Below are 25,170 nucleotides of genomic sequence, written 5' to 3' on the forward strand. Positions count from 1 at the left end.
TGTAAGACTGGTTTAGTTCATTTCCCTGCCAATGCAGGCTGGATTTCTGTTGTACATTTAATAGCACTTTGTCCAGTCTGATTTTAAAATGTGTCAAGTGATGGGATTTCTACCACTCTACTTGGGAAGACTGTTCCACAGGCTAACAGATCTCACAGTCAGGAAGTTTTCACTGATATTGAGTCTCAATTTTCATTAATGTCATCCTATTACTCCTCGTTAAACTCCTTTAAATTATGCTAGACAATTCTATTCTTGGTGTTTAACCCTTGAAGATTTATATGCACCATGCGCTGAAGTCATCATTTAGCCAGGCTAAATATATTTAACCCATCCTCTCAAATCAATCAATCCAGACTCCTGTTTTTTATTGCTCTTCTCAGCCCTGTTCTATTTTGGCATAGACATTTATGAATTACCATGTATAATGAAGACCCGAATTTTGTGCCGTTTCATTCTAGTGAACTGGGGATCGAGATACTGTAGACTGCTGGCATCCCCACCCACTTGAAACACACTCCATCTCTTCCCCACAGCCCGGAGATATTCCTGGAGTTTGCCTTTAATTATTAATGTAACATATTTTCTAAGACAGAATTGTACTTACAAATATAAGCCTTAACTCCAAAGTGGGCTGATTTGGGGCACTATGAAGGACTTTTTTCCCCTTTCTTCTAGCTCTTCTATTCCTCAGAGCTGTTTGATGGTAATGAGATCCATCTCATCTGGCTACCAGGATGAGTCAGCAGACTAGCTCTGTGTTTTTCTACAGGATCCTACAACGTGACACACTGTTACATAGTACTTTGGTAGGGGCCACATCTTGTTGTTTCCAGGAGTTTTAATATTTTTTACTTTGAAAGTGTATTATACCAGGGGAAAAAAAAACATTTAATTATGATGCCATGGAGCAGAAAGGCAGAAGGAGCAAAATAAGACCACATGTTATGAGCCATTAAAAATACCCAATGTCATAATTGTTATTCTATAGTAGTATATTTAATTTTATACAGTCAGCAGCATTTCTTGTAAATAATGAGCAACAATTCCATGAAACACAGTTTAAAAAAAACACATCTGCCACATAACACAAAAACCATCCTGCCAAGGACAGTGGGAATGGGCCATGCCACTTGGATAGATGGCAAGCTGTAAGATTTCAGTTAGCTGCACCTGTGTATCCTTACAGATCTCTGACTCCGAAGGCAGGGCCAGTGATCTGTCCAGACTTGTAACAGTCAGCTTTTCACCATTTCCTTCCTTTTGAGACTCCCCAGATGCTTAGGACACCTGAAGGTTCTAATCCACCATATGCTTCACTTGATTTTTGAATTGCACTTCAGCTTTCCTGTTCCAAGTAGTCAAACAAAAAGCTTCAGCTTCCTTCAAACAAAAAGCTTCAGCAGGAAAAAGATGCATCAGCAGCACATGGTTCTAGGCCCAAAGAACACATACAAATTGTGTCAGACTCAATGCTCTGAAGATTAATCTACCTTAACCCACTTGCTTCACATTTCAAATCAGCCAAACTCCTTGAGGCTTTGACACCACTAGCACTGAAAGTGTTAAAAGGTTAACAAATCCAATATGTCCTGCATTAACTATACCCGCACTGAGTTTTATTCAGATTCCATGGAACAGGTTAATATTATTATTGAGGCCGCAATTGGGTGGGCTACTGTGACTTTAAAAAAAGAATATGCAAGGCCTCAAAGTCTTGAGGCAGAAGACTAGTTCATAGTTCATCAAAACTAGGAAGCCTCAATACATCAGTTTGACACTGAAATCCAGGATTGCAATGGAATGTTTGAGTCAAACACTGAATGCCACATACATTAGCATGGAGATGTGTACCACAAACCAACTCAGGTTGTGATTTTGTTAGATCTGAGAAGCTAAACGTGGCCAGACAAGGTTAACAGCACAGTGTTCAAGGCTAGAAGGGACCACCACATTATCTAGTCTGGCCTCCTGTATATCGCAGCCATTAAACTCACCCAGTTACCCCTGTATTGAGTCAGCAAACTGCATTATATTGAAGTATTACAGCCCTCAGGAGATCAAACTCTTGTGTGTCACAGGCCGAGAACAGAAGGGACTGAAGTGGACTGATGTTGGGCGATGTTGCAATGGCAGGGAATTTATTTGGCGAGATATACCCAGATGATCCTAGGAGGTGCTACATGCCCCATACTGCAGAGGAAAGCAAAAACACCCAAGGTCTCTGCCAAGATGTCCTAGGGAAAAATTCCTTCTTGACCACAAAAATGCTGATCATTTTTACCCTAAGCAAGACCCACCAGCCAGGCATCTGAGAAAGATTACTATTCTCTGTACCACTTCAGAATATAGGCCCATGCCATTTGGTGTCCCTTCTCCAGCCATGGCCTTCACTGAGACTTCAGAGGAAGGAGAACACAAACACACCCAGTATACAACAGGGGAAGCCTGGAATCATAAGATTCAAGAAGCAATGGCAGTGATTCAGGTAGGTGACATTTGTGTTTCAGAATCAATAAACCCACGCTGTACTCTTGAGGTGGCATGAGATCAGGGTCCTGACCACCTGCAATCTTTAAAGATCCTAATGGACTTTTCTCAAGAGTAGGGGGCATTAGTCTGTGTTCTGAGTGATTACATTTTGTCTTTTTATTTTACCTCCAGTTTGAGTGGGAGCGAGTATACTGCTTCATTTTGTATCCTAAACAGTAGTGTACTCTGTTAAACATCCAACATGTTCTACCCCAGATGTGGCTGCCATGATTATTATATAAAGTTTGTAACATGCTTGAAAATCCTTCAGGATGAAAGACAAGCAAGATCATCATCACTTCAATGATTTTGTACCATTTTCTTCCTCTAAACAAACATACAAAACTTATTTAGAATTCTGAAAAAATAAGTCACTTCATTGAAATTAATTTATTTTTAGAATATCCCTTTTAATCCTGCATGCATTTTTTAAACAAAAATTGAATTTTATCAGCGCCTCCTTTGTAAAAGTTAGTACTTTAATTATAGAAATGTGGCTGTTTCAACAGTTCCTTTGTTGCATATCCCATGTCTGCTAAACCTTGGCAACACTGTCAGTCAGTGACCGACATAAAGTTCAATAAAAAAGTTTACTGAATATCCTCTGTTTAATGTAAACAAGGCAGGAGGCAAAACAAAAAAAGTGTATATATAGAGAGTAATTATTTTACAGGGCACAGAAAATATTATTAGTGATCATGGTTGCAAAGACCTGTATGATATACATTATATATGTTTGGATTTATCTTACAACCTGAAATACCATGCTATCTGTAGATTTTACATAGTACTTCATTGTAACATTTCTCTAAAGACAAATAATGATGTACTTCATAATTGAATAGTAATCATGTATTCATACAGCAATGCATTGCAAGGAATTACCATGTATTTACAAAGCAATTCCATGATTACTTGTGCCCTGTAAAATCAAGTGTAACAATCTTTACACTAGCAATAGTGTAAGCAAACTCAGGATTTCAGTCCTTATAGATACATAGGTGATGTACAACCAGACTGAAGCTGTGTATCAAATCACAGCTCCCATATTGCACAAATGAATACATTATACGAACATTACACAGACAAGATTTGAATACTAGGAAGATTACAATCATAATGGAAATAGACTAAGGACAAACTTCTGTTCTAGCAGATGTAGCATGTTGCTTATTACAAAAGTTTCTACATCAGAGTCTAAATCAATACATACAATAAATGGCAGAAAAATAAAAATGTGTACTTATTTACAAAAATGTGCATCAAGGTATAAATGCAATTCGAATTTGCTTACTTAACCAAAATTATCCCAGTATTTTCCCCTCAAATATTTCAAAATAATACTCTTAGCCATATTTTTCAAAGGTGATCAACACCTGCAGTTCCCATTGACACTGGAAAGATTTGTGGGTGCTCTGAACTTCTGAGTATCAGGCCATGGTTCTCAGGTGTCCACTTGTGGGTAATAAATAACCACACACACACACACACACACACACAATGGTCAACTCAATGATATGCATAGATTCAATGAGTAAAAATATGGAGCTGAACTAATTTTTACTTTTTTTAAAAAAAAAGTGCATGAAAACCAAGAAACAAAATTAAACTATTTCCATCTCTTAAGAAAGAGTCCATTGCTTTTACAAAAATAAAAGTCACCGTCACAATTTATGGTAATAATTGTAAGCAGCACCTATACAAACCAGGAGGGCTCAAGCTTTTCCTAGCATTGCTTCACTTGCTATCAAGATGGATCAACTTTTTATAATTTGTGGCCTGAATAATATTTGGTTTGCGAAATATCACCATGGCTACTAAACACACTGAAGACTGAATGCTAGACAATTACATCTTGAATTTAAGAATATTTATAGTGATACCTTATTGTTCAACTCAAGCATTAAACAATTGGGCTTCTAGCTAGGTAAATCATTTTGCATTTAAAAACTACAGACTCTGCAGTTATCCTTGCATAAACTAACTGATGCAATCCCTTACTGTGTAATTAGCTCCAATAGCAGCAACTGATTTAAAAAAATTAAATGATGTTCATGTCTCCATCTGAGATCTTGCACCTCTTACATGGATTTATAACCATCATATTGTTTGGAATGCTCTAATGTGGATTTTTTTTTTCCTCACTCATTTTTCATAGCATTATGTCTGCTACAGTTTACATTGCAAATGGGATTTTAGGAGTATTCTAAATATCAGAGGGTTTTTTTCTTTTAATAAATAATGAAAACAGAATTAAATTTTGCAGCAAGTGTAATTAAACTCAAGCTAAAACCTAAAACAACCAAGGCCTGATTAAGCAAAGCATTTAAGACCATGCATAACTCCACTGCTGTTCAGCACAACACTTAAACACTAGCTTAACTTCAAGTGTTTTCCTAACTCATACTCATTTTAAATGGATCTTAAGTAGATACTTAACTTTATGCTCATGCTTAAGTGCTTTGCATAACTGGGGCCTAAATTATCAAAAATGTATGCATTAAACATAAATCTACACACATACATACCTTTTTATACTGTATGTACAGGCAGGTACATTATATTAATGAAGCTTCTCAAAATGAAAACAAAATCACTTGCTACTTTCCAAATACCCATGTAAAGAATGGGAATGAAGAGAAAGTACCCTTTCTTAAACTCTATTTTACTAAGCTATTTTATTATGAAAACATTATTGGGGCACATTCAGCAAAGCTGGTGCATATGTCTGCTGAGTCCCAGGTTCCTACCACTACCCACTCTTGAGAATATCTTTCATTCTAGCTGAGGTGCCAGAGCTCTGTTGATGGGAGGACCAGTAGGGAGCTACTGAATCATCTTACTCCCTGGCCACAGCCACTTTTGGGCAATGCTCTTCCTTTTTTGGAGTGGTACTCCACACTTCTATCTGCCTGTAACCTTGTAATTTTCACCAGAAGGACCCTCCACTGGAGTTTATGCTGTGAATAAGTGGTGAATTTAGCCCATTAACTGTGAGCATGTTCAATTTTGTTGGACAAGGCAGCTGGTAACTTCAGGAGTTGTTCAAAATCCAGATTCCATAAATGTAAAAAAGCAGACAGACATCAAAATCAGGGAGGGCCAGATTCTGATCCCAGTTACGCTCATGGAAATTAGGAGGAATGCTATTGACTGATTAAATTAATCCAGATTTAAACTGAAATGAGATCAGAAACTGACACTCACTGTCCAACAGGATTTTAAAAAAGACAAAGAAATGGAATATGAACATTAAGGGCTCAATCCTGCTTGGTCTGTCTGTGCTACTGTGTCAATATGAAGGTATTCTCCTGTGTAAACAGGTGGGCAGTTCTCTCTAAAGAGATCACCAAGAGCGATATGAAGGTTAAGGAGCACATCCAGCCCTTCCAGCCTGCTAGTGCTTATGCTGCTGTCAGCAGCAAGTGCTAGCTGCAGTCATTCAGGAGGAACAGTAGCACAGTATGCTAGAGTACATGCTCCTTGGCCTGCAATGGAAATTCCTGCTCTGGCTGGTAGAATTCATGTTGCAAAGAATGAACTGGGGAACATCTTTGCATCCCAGTGTTGTGAAAACCAGTGGAGAATTTTGGTCCTAAGTATTGAATCATCCCTTATACTGCTGCCCAAAACGGTGTCAGTCACTCTTTCGTCTGGACACTATGGTTACATTCAGACAAGCAATAAAACATTTTAAAAACAACAGAACATTTTCACTGCCAATTTTCAAGGCACAAAATATTCTTAAACCAATGTTAAATAGCATTTAAAAAAATACTAGTTTTAGCAACTACTATTAATGACCTGTATAATAGCATCCTTATAAAGATGACATGGATCAAACAAACTGGAGCTCACATAAAAAAAATCTAAGGCAAGTCTAGTTACACAGCTGAACTCAGCAGAAACCATTTGGAAATAACAAAGAGCACAGCACTAGAAACATGCATACTTAGGATATGATTGTTGTCTACATACAGGCCCTGATTCACCAACATATGGCAATATAATTTCATTAATATAAGGAGTTACACCAGTCTAAAACTGGAACAACACAGTGATGAATCAGAATTCACCAGCCCAGAATTCACTACAATATAAGAAGATTCACAAAAGTAGAATTCATCCCACATGGATCATCTCATACTATATATGTATTAGCAGGTCTTTTCATCCTCTCTCCAATGTTTTAGATGGTATCACTTGTATCTACACATACTGCTTTACTCTTTTTCTTTCATATTTTCAACTGAAGAGAAAAAAACTTGACATGAAAACATTAGAGAAATAGCTTGATATTTTAAAAAGCAATAACGATCACAAAAGATAATTGAAGTATATGAGCCCCAGAGCATATAAAAAATCCTTACCACCTAAAATGTTGTTAAAACAATGGTCTGGTAACCAAAGTTCTGAAGTTTGTGGTCTTCAGACATTTTTTTCAGCTCTTCAAACAGTGACTGGAAATGTTATGTTTTGTCTGCCCTGAAGTCCCTTTGATTGCATCCTGGGTTCAACGTCCATTTGATTACATCTCCATCAGAGTGCAGCGAGTGCCAAGAAATCATGAACAGGGACCAAGAACTCACCCTCAACTGCCATCCATAACAACTGTCAAATTATATCAACTCTTTGTTAGGAGGCTCTCTCCCTTCTTGTCTGGTGGAATCAATAGTCTTCTTTGACTGAAACACTCGATTCTGTAGCCTAGTCACTTCAAGTGGCTGCTTAGGGTGTAGATGAGGCATGGTATTTCACAAATGCAATCGCTGCTAGCTCTTTACAGAACTCTTCCAGTACAATCACGCCCTCCAGTAATGTCATGTGGTCAATACTGGGAAAGGAAAAAACAGCAAGAGCTAAGAAGAAGCCGCACACAAAAACAGTTTGTGTGGAGGATTTGCAATTTATTTACTTACATGGGTCCTTCAGGTTCCAATCCAAGCAGACGCTTTCTGACTAGCAGAAGTTTGGGAGTGAAATCCGGTATGCGCTGGATTCTCACCATAAGATCTCCAACAACCTGTAAATCACATAGAGACAAAGTAGCAGTATATGAAGTGAGAGCCAAATAAAGAGACAGCCAATGAGAGTTCAAATAATGATCAACTTACAAGGTCGTTAATTCATCTTCACAATTGCCCAACATGGGTGAGGGATGTTCAGAATCTTTCTGCCACTGAATCCTCAGACTCAGCTTGATCTAGTTTGCCAGACATCTACAGCATTCCCTCTGCTAATTACTGCAGAGACCATGTTATTTTGGAGTGTCATGGCAACAGGGCAACTTGCCCCAGGCTGGAGAGCCTGGGGCTAAGCCAGGGCTGATTACAAGATGAGCCTCAGGTGAGAGAAATCAAATGATTCCAATAAAAAAGGCAGCAGGAAGCTGCAGGTGATTGTACAGTTGAGACTTCCCAAGGCAGGAAGTTTGGTTAGTAACCTGAGAAAACTCAGGTAAGAGGAGACTGTGTGGACCTGGGACTGGGGGGCAGGTGCACCTACAAGGAGCAAGTTTGGCTCCTTCAAAGCCCTAGCCAGATGAAGCCTGTGAGTGAAGCAAAGAGAGCTCAAAGAAAGAGCAGAGCTAGAGTGAAACTGCAGGGAGAGAGGGTCTCCTGAAGTGGTCCCTAAGGAAGGGACAGTCCTTCCAGGAGGAAGGGCTATGCCCAGTTTAATGGTGGGTGGAGATTTCTTATGTGTTTTTGGCAACTTTGTTAACTTAATTAAAAACTCAGACCCCAAGAAGGGCTCTGACTTTGTTTCGAGAGCCCTGAACAAGGGGAAACAGGGGCAGGGCACTGCAGAGTCCATGAGGGAGCACCTGGATGGAGTAGAGTCATCTTCACATAACACAATGCCCCTGCTGGTTTGAGGAACTGAACTTGGGGAATCTCTGAATCTAAAATCATGTGCTTTTGGGTTGTACAGACTCATAAACCAATTTGTAACCTCGTCACTAGGCAGCGTTAGTGCATAAGACCTAAAAACATTAGTGGGACTTGGAGATATGGGAACAATTGATGAACAGAGACTTGAAGTTCCAATAACTGTAGGCCCATGAAACTGTAGGTCCAATTCACTGCTCTATGAATGGGTGGAACTCTGCTGACTCCTCAGTTATACTAGTAGTGAATCTGGCTCCCTAAATATTGGTATAGGAAACTACCCAATAGCTTATTGGCTTTCGGGACTGCAGAAGGGGTGACTTCCAGTTCGAGCTGCTTACATTGGTGTTTGACCCACACAATAATGGCTTAAATAAAACAAGCCAGAGGCCATAAAGGCAACATAAGTCAAAAAGCCCTTGGCTCTCAGGGCTTCTATCTCCATCTACCTCCCTTGTGCTTCCAGGGGGTTCTAAATCTCTCAGCAGTAGCCTGGTGCTACTCCTCTGGCAGACAGTCGTTGCTCCCTGGATGTTTCAAGCTCTTCTGCTCCAGCTCCTTTTCATCCTGTTCCTCTTTCTTTATGTGTGGGCTTGCAGTGATTAGCTACAGCCATTGGGGACTAGGTCTCTTCATAATTGACATTTGTCAGGGGATCCCCGGTGGAGCTGGTTTTGCTATCTGCAGGCAGGAAGGGTTCTTAACATGTTCCTGCCTGTATTTTGTGTGTGGTTTGCAGACCTCATCATAGCTGGTATTAGAGGGAGAGATGAGATCAGAGGGAGAGATGGGAGACTTGGGGTAAGTACAGTAATTTTATAGTGGACATGGATCTGCAGTAGGGTTACAGGTAGGACAGGATGAATGAATCAGGTTTGAAGGGCAGATGACTATATGCTATAGCATTCCAACCTAAAGCACAGCATGTTCAGGAGAGTAATTGACTTGTGCCTCAATAAAAGCAGCTCTTTTACAATCCAGTTCTAGTGCAGACATATGCCTGTACTTATGGCATTACAGGACACTGCCATGTCAATGATTCCAACAGGATCCATTCAGTATTAAAACAACTTTATTGCAGGATGAAGGGCAAAACCTTGAAAGAAATCATTTTACATCCACATCTTTGAAACTCAGCAAACATGGCAAGTAAAACAATTTCAGAGACACCAATGGAGAATAAATGGATTTACTGAAAAGTGTATTCTCCAGTGTTATTTGTTATGAAAATCCATATTCAGTGCTTTTAAAAAAAAAAGTATATTCCTTTCAACAGACCAAACAGTTGCCATACTAAAGCCAAAATTACCCTCCTTTACCATTCATTACACAGCTATTAAGTTTATCACCACTGTAGCCACATATAAATGTTAGTTGGTTGTTTACTCACCCTGACAATAACGGAGAATAGAGATCGACAGCCTGAAGCCAGATTTACATAGGGATCCAAAAGGTATTCATGGATGTGTGGATGGGGAAACAGGGAGAGTTTGGACAACACTGATGTAACTTGTAAATTTACATCGTATGGCTGCGAACAGACAAGAGGACATTCTTTGTTATTTTCATTACGACTCCCTCTTTGTCTACTCCAGGCTTATGCAGCTACTTTCCTCTAAATCCTGGGTATCAAGTCAGATCCAAATCCTCCCATCCCCACAACAGCCTCACAACACAACTGAGGTGTATCAGCCTAGGACTTTCCTGCTCTTGCAAGGTGCATCATGACCTAATGTATTAGATGCAGGAGATGAGGCTAGCTACAGAAGTGTAATAGACTGAAAGTAGCTATGCCCTAGCTGCAGTATATACGTGCTCTCGAGATCTGATCATTAATAAAGTGTCATAACAGAAGACACTGAGCAACAGATTACATGGTAACGGAAGCCATATAAAGACCTAAGACAGGTAGATAAATAACTATACTAAAATTTTCCTCACAATAATAAACAAAATGATCAGTGTCAAAAATTTATTTTTCTAAATAAAAAAACCCAGCAGGGTAGGAATGTGACCAGGCAGCAATAGCTACTGCTCAGGCTCTTTGCTATTGAACGGAAAGTCTATAATTGCCAACGTTTACATGTGTTTTCATTGTGTGACTTCACACTTGAAAATCCTTTTTTCATTGTTTTTATTTGCTATGGGGATCTTTATAGCTCTGCCAAGGCCTTTGCTGATATTTACATTTCATATTTGGACAAAGCTCACAACATTCACCAAGGTAGCATCATGCTGCAGTGGGGAAAAAAAACCCAGAATGAATGGCTGTGGAATTGTCACTTACAGAAGTACTGCTGGCATTAACTGTGTATCAGACCATCAACGCGGTCGAGAAACCCACCAGAAAATCTCTGATCACAGCCAGAATGATACGGAGTACGAGTGTTTGCCAGCTGCCCCCCAGTTAGTGAGAATTCTCAGGAAAAAGTCAGAAGACAATAATAAGCATATGCTGAGGTAGCAATTACAGAGGCTGTTTATAGTAGCTGTTGCTGTCACAACTAGAGTAGGTATTGTGATACTTGGGCCTGCAAATGTACCCTAATTGTGAACTCAACTGTACAAAAGAGTGAAATTATTATAGATTGTTGTGACATTTTATGAACTAATAAATACTGATGGGAAAAGGTACAAAAACAAGACAGATTCAATTAGACCAAACAAAAAGGCTTCCTGACATAACTCAAGAACTATATTAAGATAATACTTGGTAAACAAAACCAGTGAGAGATCAGAAATCAATGAACCAAAATTGTTGTGGCAGGAATCAGGCCTAATATGTGGGCAAAAGAATAAGGGGATGGGCTATTCTATTCATCACTCCCCTTCGCAGCTGTTCAAGAAAGAGACTTTGGGGATAAAAACTAGCTACTGGAGCAAGCTTTACCATCATGGCTGCTGTCTCCTGGGACTCTGGATCTTCATCCTAATCCTGACCAAACCCAGCCAGAGAGGGAGCCAGATGACATCACAGCCTGCTCCAGCTCAATCCCGAATATGACCTGGGGCATGAGATCTTGTCACGCCTCACCCTCCCCAGTGTTTTCTTTTCCTTCCCCACACTTCTCCTTTTGCCTTCTGTCTAATAAGACTCTGGCTCAGCCAGCCAAGACTTCATATTTTGCAACAATGTTGTAAGCCCATGGCCAGAAAGAGGCAGCTAAAAGCAAGGCCCTAAACAGATTATGCTGATACAATACAAGTTTGCCAGGTCTCCCAGTGATTGATAAGACCATGTGCTAGGCCTGTGTTTGTCCAGCAGTGAGACTGCAAGTGAGAGTCCATAGCAGAGACAGAAACTGCATTTCCTCTCTTTGCTGCACCATTAATAAAAGGTTAAAAGGATGTTTAATGGAGTGTTTGCCATGGTACTAAGCAGGCTGAAGTATTTGTATACCAAATCTTGTTTAACACTGTTTAATGTTGGACAGTTTCAGGTCAGGTATCTCTCTGGACCCATTTATTCCATCAAAATGAATGCAACTGTATGAAAATCAGGACGAAGGAACCTACAGATGCAAAAAGGAGTTCTGCTACAGCAAAATTAATGCTGGTGTGTGGTTGTAGCTTAATACAAGGCAGGACTGTTTAGTGATGAATTAGAAGGCTTTTCCTAGCTCACAGTTTTGAGAGCAAACCTTGTGGAACTACTGAGCACCCTCAGCTTCCACTGAAGCCAATGGCAGGTATGGGCACTTTGCAGCTTGCAGAATTGATGCCTAATACTTTGGGTTAATTTACATCTTTAGTAACAGATTTCGATTCTGTTTGTGTGTGTGTGCGTGCGCGCATGCGCCTACATATATAATTTAAATATCTGGATACCATTCAATGTTCATGGATTTAAATACTCTTCTCTGGAAGGAGGCGTTTTTGGTTTTTTTTTTTGTTTTTTTTTTTTTTTTTAAAAACCACACACATACGGTTTGAAGTCTCAGAATTCTCTCTAAAACTTGTTTAACATATAGATGTGCATCTTGGATAACTCCTGCAACAAATACATGCCATTATCTGCATTTTGGATTCTAGTGGGCATCTTTCAGCCTGAATTTTAGATAAATACTTTAAAATCACCGTCATCTCTGTTTTCAGGCAGCACGCAAACTACTTGTTTTGTTCTATCTGAAATCACAAGTCAGCTATCATACCTATGGCCCATTCCTAATTTAAGGGAGAGATGATTTTATATGCAATGCATATGATTATTAATAATAAAATAATAATAATAATAAGCGTGCAAAAGGAATTATTTTTCTACCTCAGCCTCCATCTGTAAAACTTTGACAATGATACTTGCCGTACTTTGTACACAGCTGCAAGATCTCATGGTGAAAAGTGCTATAAAAGAGCTAGGTCTTATGATTAATATTATTTGGAGGATTGCATGGAGCACCATTGATTTCAATGCCAGATCAGTGCCCAAAATCTTTGTAGTTTGAGCTCAGCCTTGGGTTAAGTTAGGTTGAGAATTTCAGGATCCCTGGGTGAGAACACAGTTTATGCCCCATTCTTTGGGAATAGCTGTTAAAGAAGTATCTATTAAAGAAATAGAATAGAATCTCTCTAGAACAAGATTAAAGTGCTGTTCACTTTTCCTCAATGATTACTAACTACATTAACACACACATTAGAAAGACAGGGATGGGAAAATGTGAAATACAAAACCATATTTACGGCTTGTACTGTGACAGGTTTCAGAGTAGCAGCCGTGTTAGTCTGTATTCACAAAAAGAAAAGGAGTACTTGTGGCACCGTAGAGACTAACAAATTTATTTGAGCATAAGCTTTCGTGAGTTACAGCTCACTTCTTGTACTGTATTTATCTTCCTTCACTTTTATTCTGTACTAGGAAAAACACCCACAGGTAGCCAGGCCATCTAGTGACAGCACCAAGTACTGCAAGGTAGAGTAGAAGGTTTGGATGTGGTCTAGGAAACCTGCAGGACCAGTCCCTCGTGAAGGAAATATTTTGTGCTGCTTTCTAGTGACCTTTTTACCCAAACAAACCCTAACCAAATGCAAAAGGTAGCACTGAAGGAAGCTCCAGTCTTCCTTGGTAAGAAAGATTTTCAGGGAAAAGGATGTAATCAATGGGTAGCTTTAAGAGGATCCCCTCAGCCCAGAAAGCAAATCCATTTCCATGAAGCTTGTATCTTCATCACAGCTTTTATTTGTTCCTGACACTTATTCGTCAGCTAGTGATCATCTCCACGCAGGAATCCCATTGGGAGAGAGGTGATATTCTAACTCAGCACAAAATCTCAAAACAGTTGGATGATCTTTCTAAAATGATTGGCAGTGGAATACTCAATGCTGACATTTTAAATGTCATCACTATACTTCAGAGATAATACCCCACTGAAGTGTGAGGGAGCAGTTAACACCTCTCTTCTATGTTTTTATCACATGCCATTCAAAGGGGGAATTCAAGTACCTTACAGGTTAGTTGAAGAACTTCTTTATTTTCTCTCTAACCCTAGCCAGTGGGAATTATGTTTGTCTATCAGCCTCCATCTGTAAGATGAGAATACTGGTACTTGCTTTCCTTTGTAAACAGCTTTAGGAGACGCTGTGTAAGAGCTAGGTATTAGGATGATTATAATCCGGAGGCAAGTCCTAGTGTGATTTACATGTCATTCTGAAGGCACAAATGTTCATGCTCTATGTTCACCCTGATTTCTTGAAGAAGCAAATTCCAGTGTGAGCCCAGCTACTGTCAAAGCTCACAAGTTTCCAGTGCCCGCATCCCCCTCTTGAGGTTGACTGCTGCAGAGGAATGGAGATGCTGTGGGAAGTCCTTGGTCATCTGAGCCAATGAATCTCATGGAGGACTCCTGAAGAGAAGAGGACCGAAACCTTGAATATGACTCAGTATTCAATGAAGAGACAGTGAAGCACAGGGGTGATGTGCTATCAGCAGGCTGGGCTGCTCAGACAGAGACAGACAGCTGAGTTTTGAACTAGCTGGAATTCCAAGGGCTATAGTTTCTTCTCACAGAGCTATTGTTTCTGTCTCCTTGTCAGCAGACTGAGTAAGACAGCTGCATGAAGTAAGAGCCAGAAAGATTTTTTCACCACAACCACAAGAGCTACAAGTGTAATATTTTAAATGAAATTTTAAATGTGTCAGGAACAAATGGGACTACCAGAGAACTGCTTCTATGATATACCTGCCAGAAGCAGCTTAATCAAACCCATTTCCACAGCAAAGAAAGCTTTCTAACTGCAGGAAGGGAAGAAAAAACAGGCCCAGATAAGCTTTTAAGAAACAAAGAGGCTAGCTTCATGCAAGCATACTGTATATTACTAGCAAGGGGCTGCAGAGTGGTCCACTGGACTGGGACTGAGGAAATCTGGATTCTATTTTATTACTGGCTCTGCCACTGGCCTGCTTGGAGAACCTTGGGCAAGTCACTTCCTTATCCGTTAATGAAGATAATGACATTTGTGACATATTGCAATGCAATGCAGTACCTTTGGGGACCACTGTATTAAATTTATAGATGGTTTATATATGATTGTGTTCTACTCCTTGGAGAAGAGTTACCATTGCTCTTCCAGGAACTAAAAGCAGGAAGGGGTAATTACCCTTGGGACAATTGACAACTCCAAAAAAAGCAGCACCCCGTGAGGTGCTGGTTTGGGCTTGGCTTTCCAGGATATGTCTACACTGCATCTGTGAGTCAACACCCCAGGCACGTAGACAAACTTGTGCAAACAGAGCTTGAGCTAGTGCACTAAAAATAGCAGTGTGGACATGGCAGTCTGAGCTGGAGCTCAAACTCTCAAATCTAGGGAGTCAGGTGGGCTTGAGAGCCTGAGCTGCTACCCAAGATGCCATGTCCACATTGCTATTTTTAGTGTGCAACCTCAAGCCCTGCTAGCGCGGATCTGTCTACCTGGGCTGGGAGGCTCGCTCCCAGCTGCAGCTTGAAAATACCCTAAGAGGTTAGGAAACAACAAAAGGGCTTTCGATATAAAATGATTATCTTGAACTGACTTGCGGTCTTCCTTTTGATTCAACAAACTCACAGGACCTTGTGGGATCCCAGCCTTTGCTGAAGGGTTGGAGAGATCAACACTTCCCAGAGCCCACTGTTGGGGTTGGGGTTGACCACTGGTAAGCTTTCAGTAAGCAGGTAGGGAGTTTTATTTTTTATTATTTTTATTGTTTACTATTTATCTTAAAAATAAATGCACTCTGCTGAGAGAGCTGTGTGGAACAGTGTTCATAGCCCTTGGAGAGAAAGCACTGCACTGGCCACTGGGCAGAACCACTTGCTGGGGATATCAGAGTATAAGCTAGGGACTGTGCAGCATGAAAAACCAGGGTGAGAAGAGAATGGGACCATGTTCCCTTCCCAGAGACAGGTGACGGCTGGAGTTCTGAGACGTGCCATGATGCTACTGGAATGGACCATGGAGAGGGTATTCAGGTGCAGTTACCCCTGAAACTGGAACAATATTTACCTCCTTCATAAAGCAATTTGATATTGATTTATGAAAAGTGCATAAAAGCTATGGCTTAATTACTGATGATAACAAAGCCTAAAGGAAGACTAACACAATCTGTAAACAGAACTGAATGTTTTGCTAAGCTTGTCATTTGATGTGGACCTTTGAATAACCATACACCACATGAAATTTGTCACTTTCATCTGACTTGATAGAACCAACATTTCATTTTTCTGGGTTATATTAGCATTTCACTAGAATTATCCCCAGGGCAAGTTTCAATTTAGCTTTAAAGTGTGGGCTTTTTGGTAAGAAATAGCTTGAGCAATTTCACTCTTGCTGGCTGACTGAGGCAGTTTGTTTTAATTCTTTTGGACTCAAGTATTGTTTTTAACACCACAGACCGTGACATCTTGCCTGACTAACTCAGAAATTGTGCCATGCTGACAGGTACTGTATCAAATTGACATTGTGCTTCAATACAGATGCTATTTTTGTTTCAATAGTAGTTATTTGTTCCTCTGATATCCCTTAGGGATATATTCTGATCCCTTTATTCGTTACTATTTATGTCTCATCACTGAGACAAGATCATATGTATAAGATTAGCTTTTCCAAAAAGTAGATGACACTCAGATCTCTTATTTAAAACCAGTATTGCTTTAGTTAATAATGCACAGAATACATATTTACTGGAAGCAAGACACTGGGAGTGCACACAATGTTCTTTAACTTAATCCAGATAAAAGAGGTCTGACAGATACAAAATCCACATGCTAGAGGAACATTTCCCTGTTTCCTTCAAAATGTAAAATTTCTCATAGCCCCCAAATTGCAATGAGCTAGGTCAAAGGACTGGAATATTAAAGTTCAACAGCTCACGGTATATATGTACACAGAGGTTTACTTGCTTCAAGATTCATACCAATCCTATTTAACATGGAAAAAACATTCAGTTTTAAGTAATGCATTAAAGTATCTAACCTCATCTATAAAATAATTTAAAAAAAAAAAAAAAAAAAAAAGGAAAACCAATGTGAAGGCTGAAAACGTATCATTGGCATACTCAACCTGGACAGAATAGATAGAACTGAAAACGACACAACCCCTAGATAGAGTGGTGTAGCAATGAAAGTGTTTCAGCGTTCTTTTTCAGTCTCCTGGGTTTTACAAATTATCATCACACCCCATTTTTCTCAAAGCACTCCCATGGCAGATCTGCTGTGCACTGTTGCCCTTCTGCCATGATCCCTGATCTGCTCTACTTCTGCCTCTGACCAAAAGTGGTACACTATCACAGGAAATCTGGTACCAGCAGCATCTAGTTTTACACTTGGAACTAGCTGCAGAGGGAATTGACTAGTATCACATGCTTAGAAGAACACTATCTGTGATATTACTTCACCCACCTTGCCTCTCTAATATCATATACTTCTCCTGTAAATAGTTTCATTGCATCTACAGCAACACCACCTATGAAGCATTTCACATAGCTCTAGCAAGGGAATAATTTAGATTTCAGGCCTTGTCTTAACTAGGGGGAAAAGGTTTGTTCCTAATTTGAGGCAGCTAACTGGAGGTAACTAACTCATGATAAAATCCTTGTGAAGACAAGATTGTTTATAGTTTTCACATAAATCGACCCGCTAACTTATGTGCAAACTATAAACGGCCTAGTTTTGACTAGGATTTTACCTCAAATTAGTTATTGCCAGTGATATGCTACTGCATATAAGTTATCAATACAACTTGTTTTTTCTAATGAAGATGCAGCCACAAAGAAGAGGGAAAAAGGCAGAAAGGAGAAGAGATAAATAGAAAAGGGGGGTGGGGGAGCGAATGGTAGTGGACGAAGGGTGTTAAGATAGAAAAAGTGAAATAAGGTTAACCAAAAAGGGATTTCTCTTCTACCCAGAATTATATTCTGTAAATTCCGCTATACTAATCTGGACCTCATGTATTAGACTCATGTTTTTTCAGCAAGACGAGCCAGTTAAATTCACAGCCAATTTGTTCACCCCTAATAACTACATTTTTAACATTGGTATATAGCGAAATGGTGGAGACACCTATTTTTGAAGTTGGGGACTTGGAAAAAGTACCCTCTTGAAATTTTCTTGCACCAATGGTGAGAGGAGAAAGCCTGGGATGATATAGTAATACCGTTTGGCTTTTAATTTGCTGCACAGTGCTTTGAGAACAATATTATATAGTAAAGTTTATTCAAATATAGGAGATCTAGACTGTAAAATACTCTATATACACTGAAGAATTTACATGGCTACCTGTATAGCCATGTATAAATGCTGGAAAAATCAGAATACAACAAATGAGACTGATACTCACAAAGGCCATGTACTTATAAAACAAAAAGGAATATTATAGGTAGTTAAAGTTCTTCTATCCTTTACTTCTTCATAACACCCCACCTCCTCCTGGAAGGACAAACATGCAAGAAGGACTTGTGCTTTTGTTAATTTGACAACAGGAGATCCTATATATCATGTTGCCCTCCTTATACTGTAGTGACATTTCTACTCTACGAATCATCTGTAGCTTTAAATGATATTCAGTGGAGGACATCATTCATGAAACCATTTAGAACACAAAGCAGGTAGTTAACACAGATAATTATAGGTTTCAGGGTAGCAGCTGTGTTAGTCTGTATTCGCAAAAAGAAAAGGAGTACTTGTGGCACCAGTCTCTAGGGTGCCACAAGTACTCCTTTTCTTTTTACAGATAATTATGGTGTTCAGTGTAAGTGAGAATATTGTCATCTACCCTTGTTTTTGATAAAGTGCCAATCACTTCAGTATTTAGTAATCTAGAGAGCCCTAAAGCAAGGATAAGATAAATAATGCTCCCTCAGCATGTTGACAAGATTGCCAGTATTAGTAAAAATCAACAACTTAACAGCTACTAGTTAGTGCAGTCAAGCTACACAGAATTTGGTGGGAGAGTTGCACAATAATGCACTACTATGTTAAACATCTAAAGTGGGTATTGATGTGATCAGGTGGAGATTAGTCATTTATCAGGGATAAAAGCATCAGAAACGAGTCATAACAACGTTTTGTTACCTGATCGAGAATCCTGCCCATTCTGTCAAACAGAATTTTCAAGAAATGTCCTTCAAAAAACGATGCTTCTAAATTGCACTTTTCCAAAGATTTGGGAGACCCCGGCCATTCCCATCGTAAACAGATTGAACAATAATCCCGGAACTGGGAAGAAAGAGTCGGCAATACATACTCAAACAATTGAAGAGGGGAAAAAAAGCAAGAAGCTACAAACCTCTGTGGAAACCATTTCCTTTTAATGACTTACACCACTTGAGAATGTCAATGGCAGCTGAGAACTCCTATTCTTAGAATATTCCCATTTTGAAAACATCCATGACAAAAATTATTATCAGACTTCATTCAGGCACTTTATTTTCCTCTTGATGTGTGCAACATTATGGGGGACTTACACAGGCACCCAGAGGGGAAAATGGAGACCTAAACTAGCCACTTCCTTGGGACACAAATTGGACAGGCACAGTAACTTATACACACCGGGTGTGATTCGCCTAAACCATCAGTAACTCCACTGAAGTCAATGGAGTTAAACTCGTGCCAGGGAGGGAAGAATCAGATCCAGGAGTAATTCTTCAGTGCACACAGCATAGGTACTTATGCATCTTCCACTGGGCTTCCAAGCACAGATGCAAAGAGGCAGAGCAGCTGTTTGTGTGTAACTGCACCAATGTGGAGGGTTATGTTTTTGTGGGTGGAATAGTTTGAGACCATGTATATCATTGAGAAGAGGCAGAAACCAATCCTACTTTCAAACTGCTCCCAGAATCCTCCTTTCCCCAAGGCAAGAAAGAAATAAGAGAAGACAGTATGCCCTTTCCTGCATCCAAAATTAGAACGTTATGAGAATTTTACTGTTCCTGCTATTTTTGCCTTCACATTTTCCTCTCTTTTCAGGAAACGTTGTGGCTAAAATCATAAAGGAAGCACAGAAAGCAAAGCTTTCTATTTGAATGTGCACTTATCAAAATTCAGAGAGTAGGAAATCCTTAGAGTACCACTGCATGTATTTTTGTTCCAGTTACTCTCTCCCCACCCCCCATGTACCCTGTATGCCCAATTCTGTTCCATTACAGGAGGTCACAGGACTTCATGAGAAAGGCTGCAAACGAATGCTGATTGTCCTCTGATCAAGGAGACTTTAGATCATGTTTTTAAAGATAAAATCTATGTTTGTTATTTCAAAATATGCAACATTAAAGCTTTCCCTTCCCACCAATTTCTTAACATCAAACCTGCATGCCTTAGGCGGCACATTAGTCTCACTGAACCATTATTTTAAAGCACTGGGATGTTTAACTCTTCTGCAGAATTTTAACATCCACTAAGTTCTGTGAAAGATCTTGACAGGCAGTCCTCTACTAGAGAAGAATGCAGATAAATGCAAAGGAAATTTATGAACCAATCTGTAGTGCAGGTTTGTTACAGGAATATTAATGCATTTAAAATCATCTATAATTCCCATTAGAGCTGTGTAAGGGGATTCAGAACTCAATTAAAAATCTCTAAAGGTAAATTCATGATTCAAGGCAACTGAATTTTTACCTTTCCCATTACTAGCTTATCTTCAGATATTTTTAGTAGAATGGTTCGTGTCCCCAAATCATTTGTAAATTCTCACAAGCAATTCAAAACCCAGAGCATTGGCTAAGGAAGGAGAAAAAAAGAAGAAGACTATAGTTGTGTGACATACTTGTCTGTGGGCGTCTCTGAGATAGGTATCATAACCTGTGCCCTCTACATGGTATGATGATTTGGCTTCTTCAGGTACTAGACAGAGAAAGCTAAAAAGGAACAAAAATACATTAATAAATAAATCTAGTCCTACAATGGCAGGACACTATTTTTTCCATTATCAATACATGAGTGGTAGATGCAATAAAAAAGACCCATCTCTTCCAGTTGACAAAAGGGGTTACCCAATAACATTGTGTGAAGAAGGGCTATGAAACGTACTGAAACATGTCTATTTATTTAACTACTGTCTGTGCTAATGAATTGTGTGCATAAGAGTTTGTATATCTAGCACTGAGTGTGAAGAAGCCAGTAGAGGGCTATTGATTTCTGAAAGCAGGAAGGCAAAAGTGAAGTGGAGAATCATAACCAATTCCAAGGATTTGCTAAAGATCAGACTACATCCGGCTCAAAGCAGAGTTAGATGGAAAGTCTAATAAATAAAATAAATCAAATAAAAGAAGGGATTTCATATGAAAAGTTATTACTAATTTTTTTTAGTTAATAAATCATTAGTTTGTCAGTTTTCTGTGATGAAAGAACAGTTAAGAACTTACATGATTATTTTTAATAACGTGTTCCTGTTACAAATATTGCTGATATTTATTGTGATTCAAAAACTACCACCTTGGCGGTCACAGAATTATCAGGAATATAGCACAAACAGGAAATGGTGGCTCTCACTACCCAGTTTCTGGACAGTTAGAGAAAATGTGGCTTAAAGATCTTGTATCTAACGTTCAGCTTTCCCTACATGCATGGAACTATCATTGACACCAATGGGAGTTCTGTATACTGAGGGAGAGAGGAAAAGCGGAGTCTGAAATCTGCCATGTGGATCTTATTATGTATGAAAAAAAAGTTCATTCTTCCATCAAAGCACTGCAAATACCTGGAAAATTTCCATTCCACTGATGAAAATATAAATGGGCAGTTTAGCAGATTGTTTTTTGTCTGTGTTCCAAACCATGTCCACCATAAACTGGATGCAACAGTATATGGGGGGAAAAACTAAGTATTCAATTCCCATATCCATTGGCCTCAGTCTGTTTCTTGCCTCTCAAAAGACTGATTATTTTGGGTACAAAGGTAGGTCAGCACCAAAATACCAGTGCTGCCTCGCCAACAAGTACTAACTGACCAAATACCATCTAACCCCAATTTTCATGTTAATGAATGGAAGAATTACAATCATTAAATAGTTTAGATCAGAGAGTCTGTCCTCTTGGACACGTTGCTGTCCAGTGTGCACAGCCAAATGTTATAGGGGACAGAGGTGTGACATGGTCCCCAGTGAGCAATGGGTTAACTATAACTCAACTTCTCCCGCCCCTTCCCTCAGGGGAAGGACTACGGTCAAGCCCTGTAAGAGAGGCTGCTTGAGATATGAAGCCAAACAGAATGAGTATCAATGAGAAGGGATAGCTTTACACTCAGATTCATAGATTCCAAGGCCAGAAGGGACCACTGTGATAATCTAGTCTGGCCTCCTGTATAACACGGGACATATAACTTCCACAAAGTAACTTCTTTTGAACTACTGCGTATCTTTTTAAAAACGTAATTTTGATTTAAAAATTGGCAGTCACGGAGAATCCACCACAATCCTTGTAAATTATTGCAATGGTTAATAATCTTTATTGTAAATACATTTACATCCTATTTCCAGTCTGAATTTGTTTAGTTTCAACTTCCAGCCATCGGATCTTGTTATCCCTTTGTTTATTAGACTGAAGAGCCAATTATTAAATGTTTAGTTTCAGAGTAGCAGCCGTGTTAGTCTGTATTCGCAAAAAGAAAAGGAGTACTTGTGGCACCTTAGAGAACAAATTTATTTGAGCATAAACTTTTGTGAGCTACAGCTCACTTCATCGGATGAATTTGGTGGAAAATACAGAGGGAGATTTATATACACACACAGAGAACATGAAACAATGGGTTTTATCATACACACTGTAAGGAGAGTGATCACTTAAGATCACCAGCAGCTGGTGATGGCTCATCTTAAGTGATCACTCTCCTTACAGTGTGTATGATAAAACCCATTGTTTCATGTTCTCTATGTGTCTATATCAATCTCCCCTCTGTATTTTCCACCAAATGCATCCGATGAAGTGAGCTGTAGCCCACGAAAGCTTATGCTCAAATAAATTGGTTAGTCTCTAGGGTGCCACAAGTACTCCTTTTCTTTTTATTAAATGTTTGTTTCCCATATAGGTACTTAAGATTTGATCAAGTCACGTCTTAACCTTTTCTTTGTTAAACAACATAGAGCTCCTTAAACTTATCACTATAAGGCATGTTTTCTAATCCTTTTATCGTTCTTGCAGCTCTTCTCTGAACCCTCTCCAGAGACCAAAGACCTCAGATGGAACTCAGAAAGGTTTTCTGTTCTCTTTTGGTTTATTGAACTATTTTATTTTCTTTCTATAAAACACTAACCATTACGGAATAGCCTACTGAATGAAACAGTTTATTTCTGGTGCATCATTCCTCCAAGTTACACAGAACATCAGCACTATGCTAACTACATCCCTGATTTAAATTACACACACAAAACAGCTTTTTAAAATTATTTTTTCAACTCACCTATTTACAATTTTATGAACTTCAGTCTTCCCATCGTTTTTTGGATGTTCCGGGCTGATGGGAGGAGAAGCACTTAGCCACTCTTGATTTGACAATGTGTTATCCGGAGAAAGATCAGTAAATAACGGATCTTCTTCCAGGTCTCTGTAAGTTTACATTAGACAGAGACACAAGATAATTCACAGAATGTTATGGAAAGCAGAAAGCCTTCTGAATCAAAGGCACATTCTCTATTTTTCTTCTCTGACCAACCAGCACACATTCTAGACTATCACAATTTGCATACCACTTCACTGAATTATTATTATGCAATATCAACAGTTATAAATTGATGACAAACTTAAAAAAAGAGAGAGAGGCATAGTCTAGCGGTCTGAGCTGGAGCCTGGAACTTCTGGTTCTGGCTCTGATGCCGAATACCTCTGCATATCAAATCACTTAGGCCCAGATCCTCAAAGGTATTTAGTTTTAATTTCCATTGGTTTCAATGAAAGTTAGGAGTCTAAACACCTTTGAGGAACTGGGCCTTAATCTCTTTGACCCGATTTCCCGCCCTCTCGTCCCACCTGTAAAAAGGAGATAATGCTTATATGCCAAGCACAAAAGGGTGTTTGTAAGCTTCATGAAAAACTATGAAGCTTAAAGATACTGTGACCCTGATTCAGCAAGATACTTAAGCATATGACTAACCTTAAGTATGTTAGCAACCCCACTGAAGTCAATGGAATTGTTTGTGTGCTTCAAGTTAAGCCTATGCAAAATGCTAAACCAGAACCTGTGTGAATTATTATGTAAGAAAGACAAGTTTGCTAATTTACAATCATCTATCACTGTTCTAATCACATACATAAGCTGCTCATGGATTAAACTGTGCAACAAATATTTACAGTGCTGTTAACACAAAGGGAAAATGATAACTAAATGTCATCCTGGTTCAATTTTATTTCAACTAGATAAAGCAAGAAAAACTGGTCTTAAAGTTGTTTTTTTTTTTTTAAATAAAAAGTGAAAGGTGTATTCAGCCATCATGAAGTCCCTCACTGATACAACAGAAACACTTACACTGCTCCTGCTATCTGTCCATTCTCCACTACATCTTTATCTTCCTGACAGGGTGGTTTATATTCTGTGTAGTTTCTTTCTTCTAAATTTCTTAGAACCAAGTTGTAAAGAATGTGCTCATTAGGTTTTTGTAAAAGGTGCTCAAACATTCTTAAAGTCATTATGCTGATCTGCAACATAAAAAAAAAATAATAAAGGATTAAAATAAATGCAAGCAGTGTTTCCTTAAACCACTGTTCTTAGCTTACTAAGAGTAGCTGTGTTTATGCATGATAGGAAATTGTTCTTTAATATTAGTCTTTCATATTACAGCCAAACCCAAATATCGCAATCAGGACTGGATCATCATCATACTGGGTGATCTATTAATGTAAATGAAGAGACCACACAAGAGTCAGAAAGAATATACACATTTATCCATGACAACTTTATCTTTTCTAAAGCATCAGATAGACACAGCCCTGTAAAAGAGGAGAACTGTGCCAAATTAACAGTAGTAGTTCTTTGCCCACAGAATTTACAATCTAACGCTTTAATTCTACAACCAGACCAACATAAGCAGGCCCCTGCACTTGTGTAGACCCACATATAGGATCAAGGCCTAAAAACACTAGTGGATACAATACAGAATTGACACAGAGTGTCATGGGGATTTTATGGCTGGAATTATAGGCTGAAAATTTCAAAACAGGATGCCTGAAGTTAGACACCTAAATAAAAGTGGCCTGATTTTCAGCAATACTGAGCACCTGCATCTCCCACTGACTTCAGTAGGATCTGAGTGCTGTTCAGTATGTCTGATATTCAGTTTATTCATTTAGATGCCTAAA

General features: G+C 39.1%; 1 protein-coding gene across 2 annotated transcripts in view; it reads right to left on the reverse strand.

The window, feature by feature from the left end:
• Nucleotides 1-25,170, reverse strand: part of FHIP2A (FHF complex subunit HOOK interacting protein 2A) — a 69,498-nt gene that overhangs the window by 16,257 nt on the left and 28,071 nt on the right. Inside the window, exons 11-17 of one of the 2 annotated variants that reach the window (XR_006282475.1) lie at nucleotides 24,341-24,510; nucleotides 23,279-23,422; nucleotides 20,649-20,739; nucleotides 18,959-19,102; nucleotides 9,811-9,951; nucleotides 7,452-7,555; nucleotides 608-7,366 (exon numbers count right to left, since the gene is read on the reverse strand). Coding sequence is in view for 1 of the 2 variants with exons in the window: in XM_038408613.2 (XP_038264541.1) it covers nucleotides 7,261-7,366; nucleotides 7,452-7,555; nucleotides 9,811-9,951; nucleotides 18,959-19,102; nucleotides 20,649-20,739; nucleotides 23,279-23,422; nucleotides 24,341-24,510 (900 nt within the window). In the remaining variant the exon portion in view is untranslated. Of the gene's footprint in view, nucleotides 1-607; nucleotides 7,367-7,451; nucleotides 7,556-9,810; nucleotides 9,952-18,958; nucleotides 19,103-20,648; nucleotides 20,740-23,278; nucleotides 23,423-24,340; nucleotides 24,511-25,170 lie in introns of those variants that run through there. The other variant, XM_038408613.2, reaches the window with a different exon arrangement.

The sequence above is a fragment of the Dermochelys coriacea genome, chromosome 7 (assembly GCF_009764565.3).
Source record: "Dermochelys coriacea isolate rDerCor1 chromosome 7, rDerCor1.pri.v4, whole genome shotgun sequence".
In the NCBI taxonomy this organism is placed as follows: Eukaryota; Metazoa; Chordata; order Testudines; family Dermochelyidae; genus Dermochelys; species Dermochelys coriacea.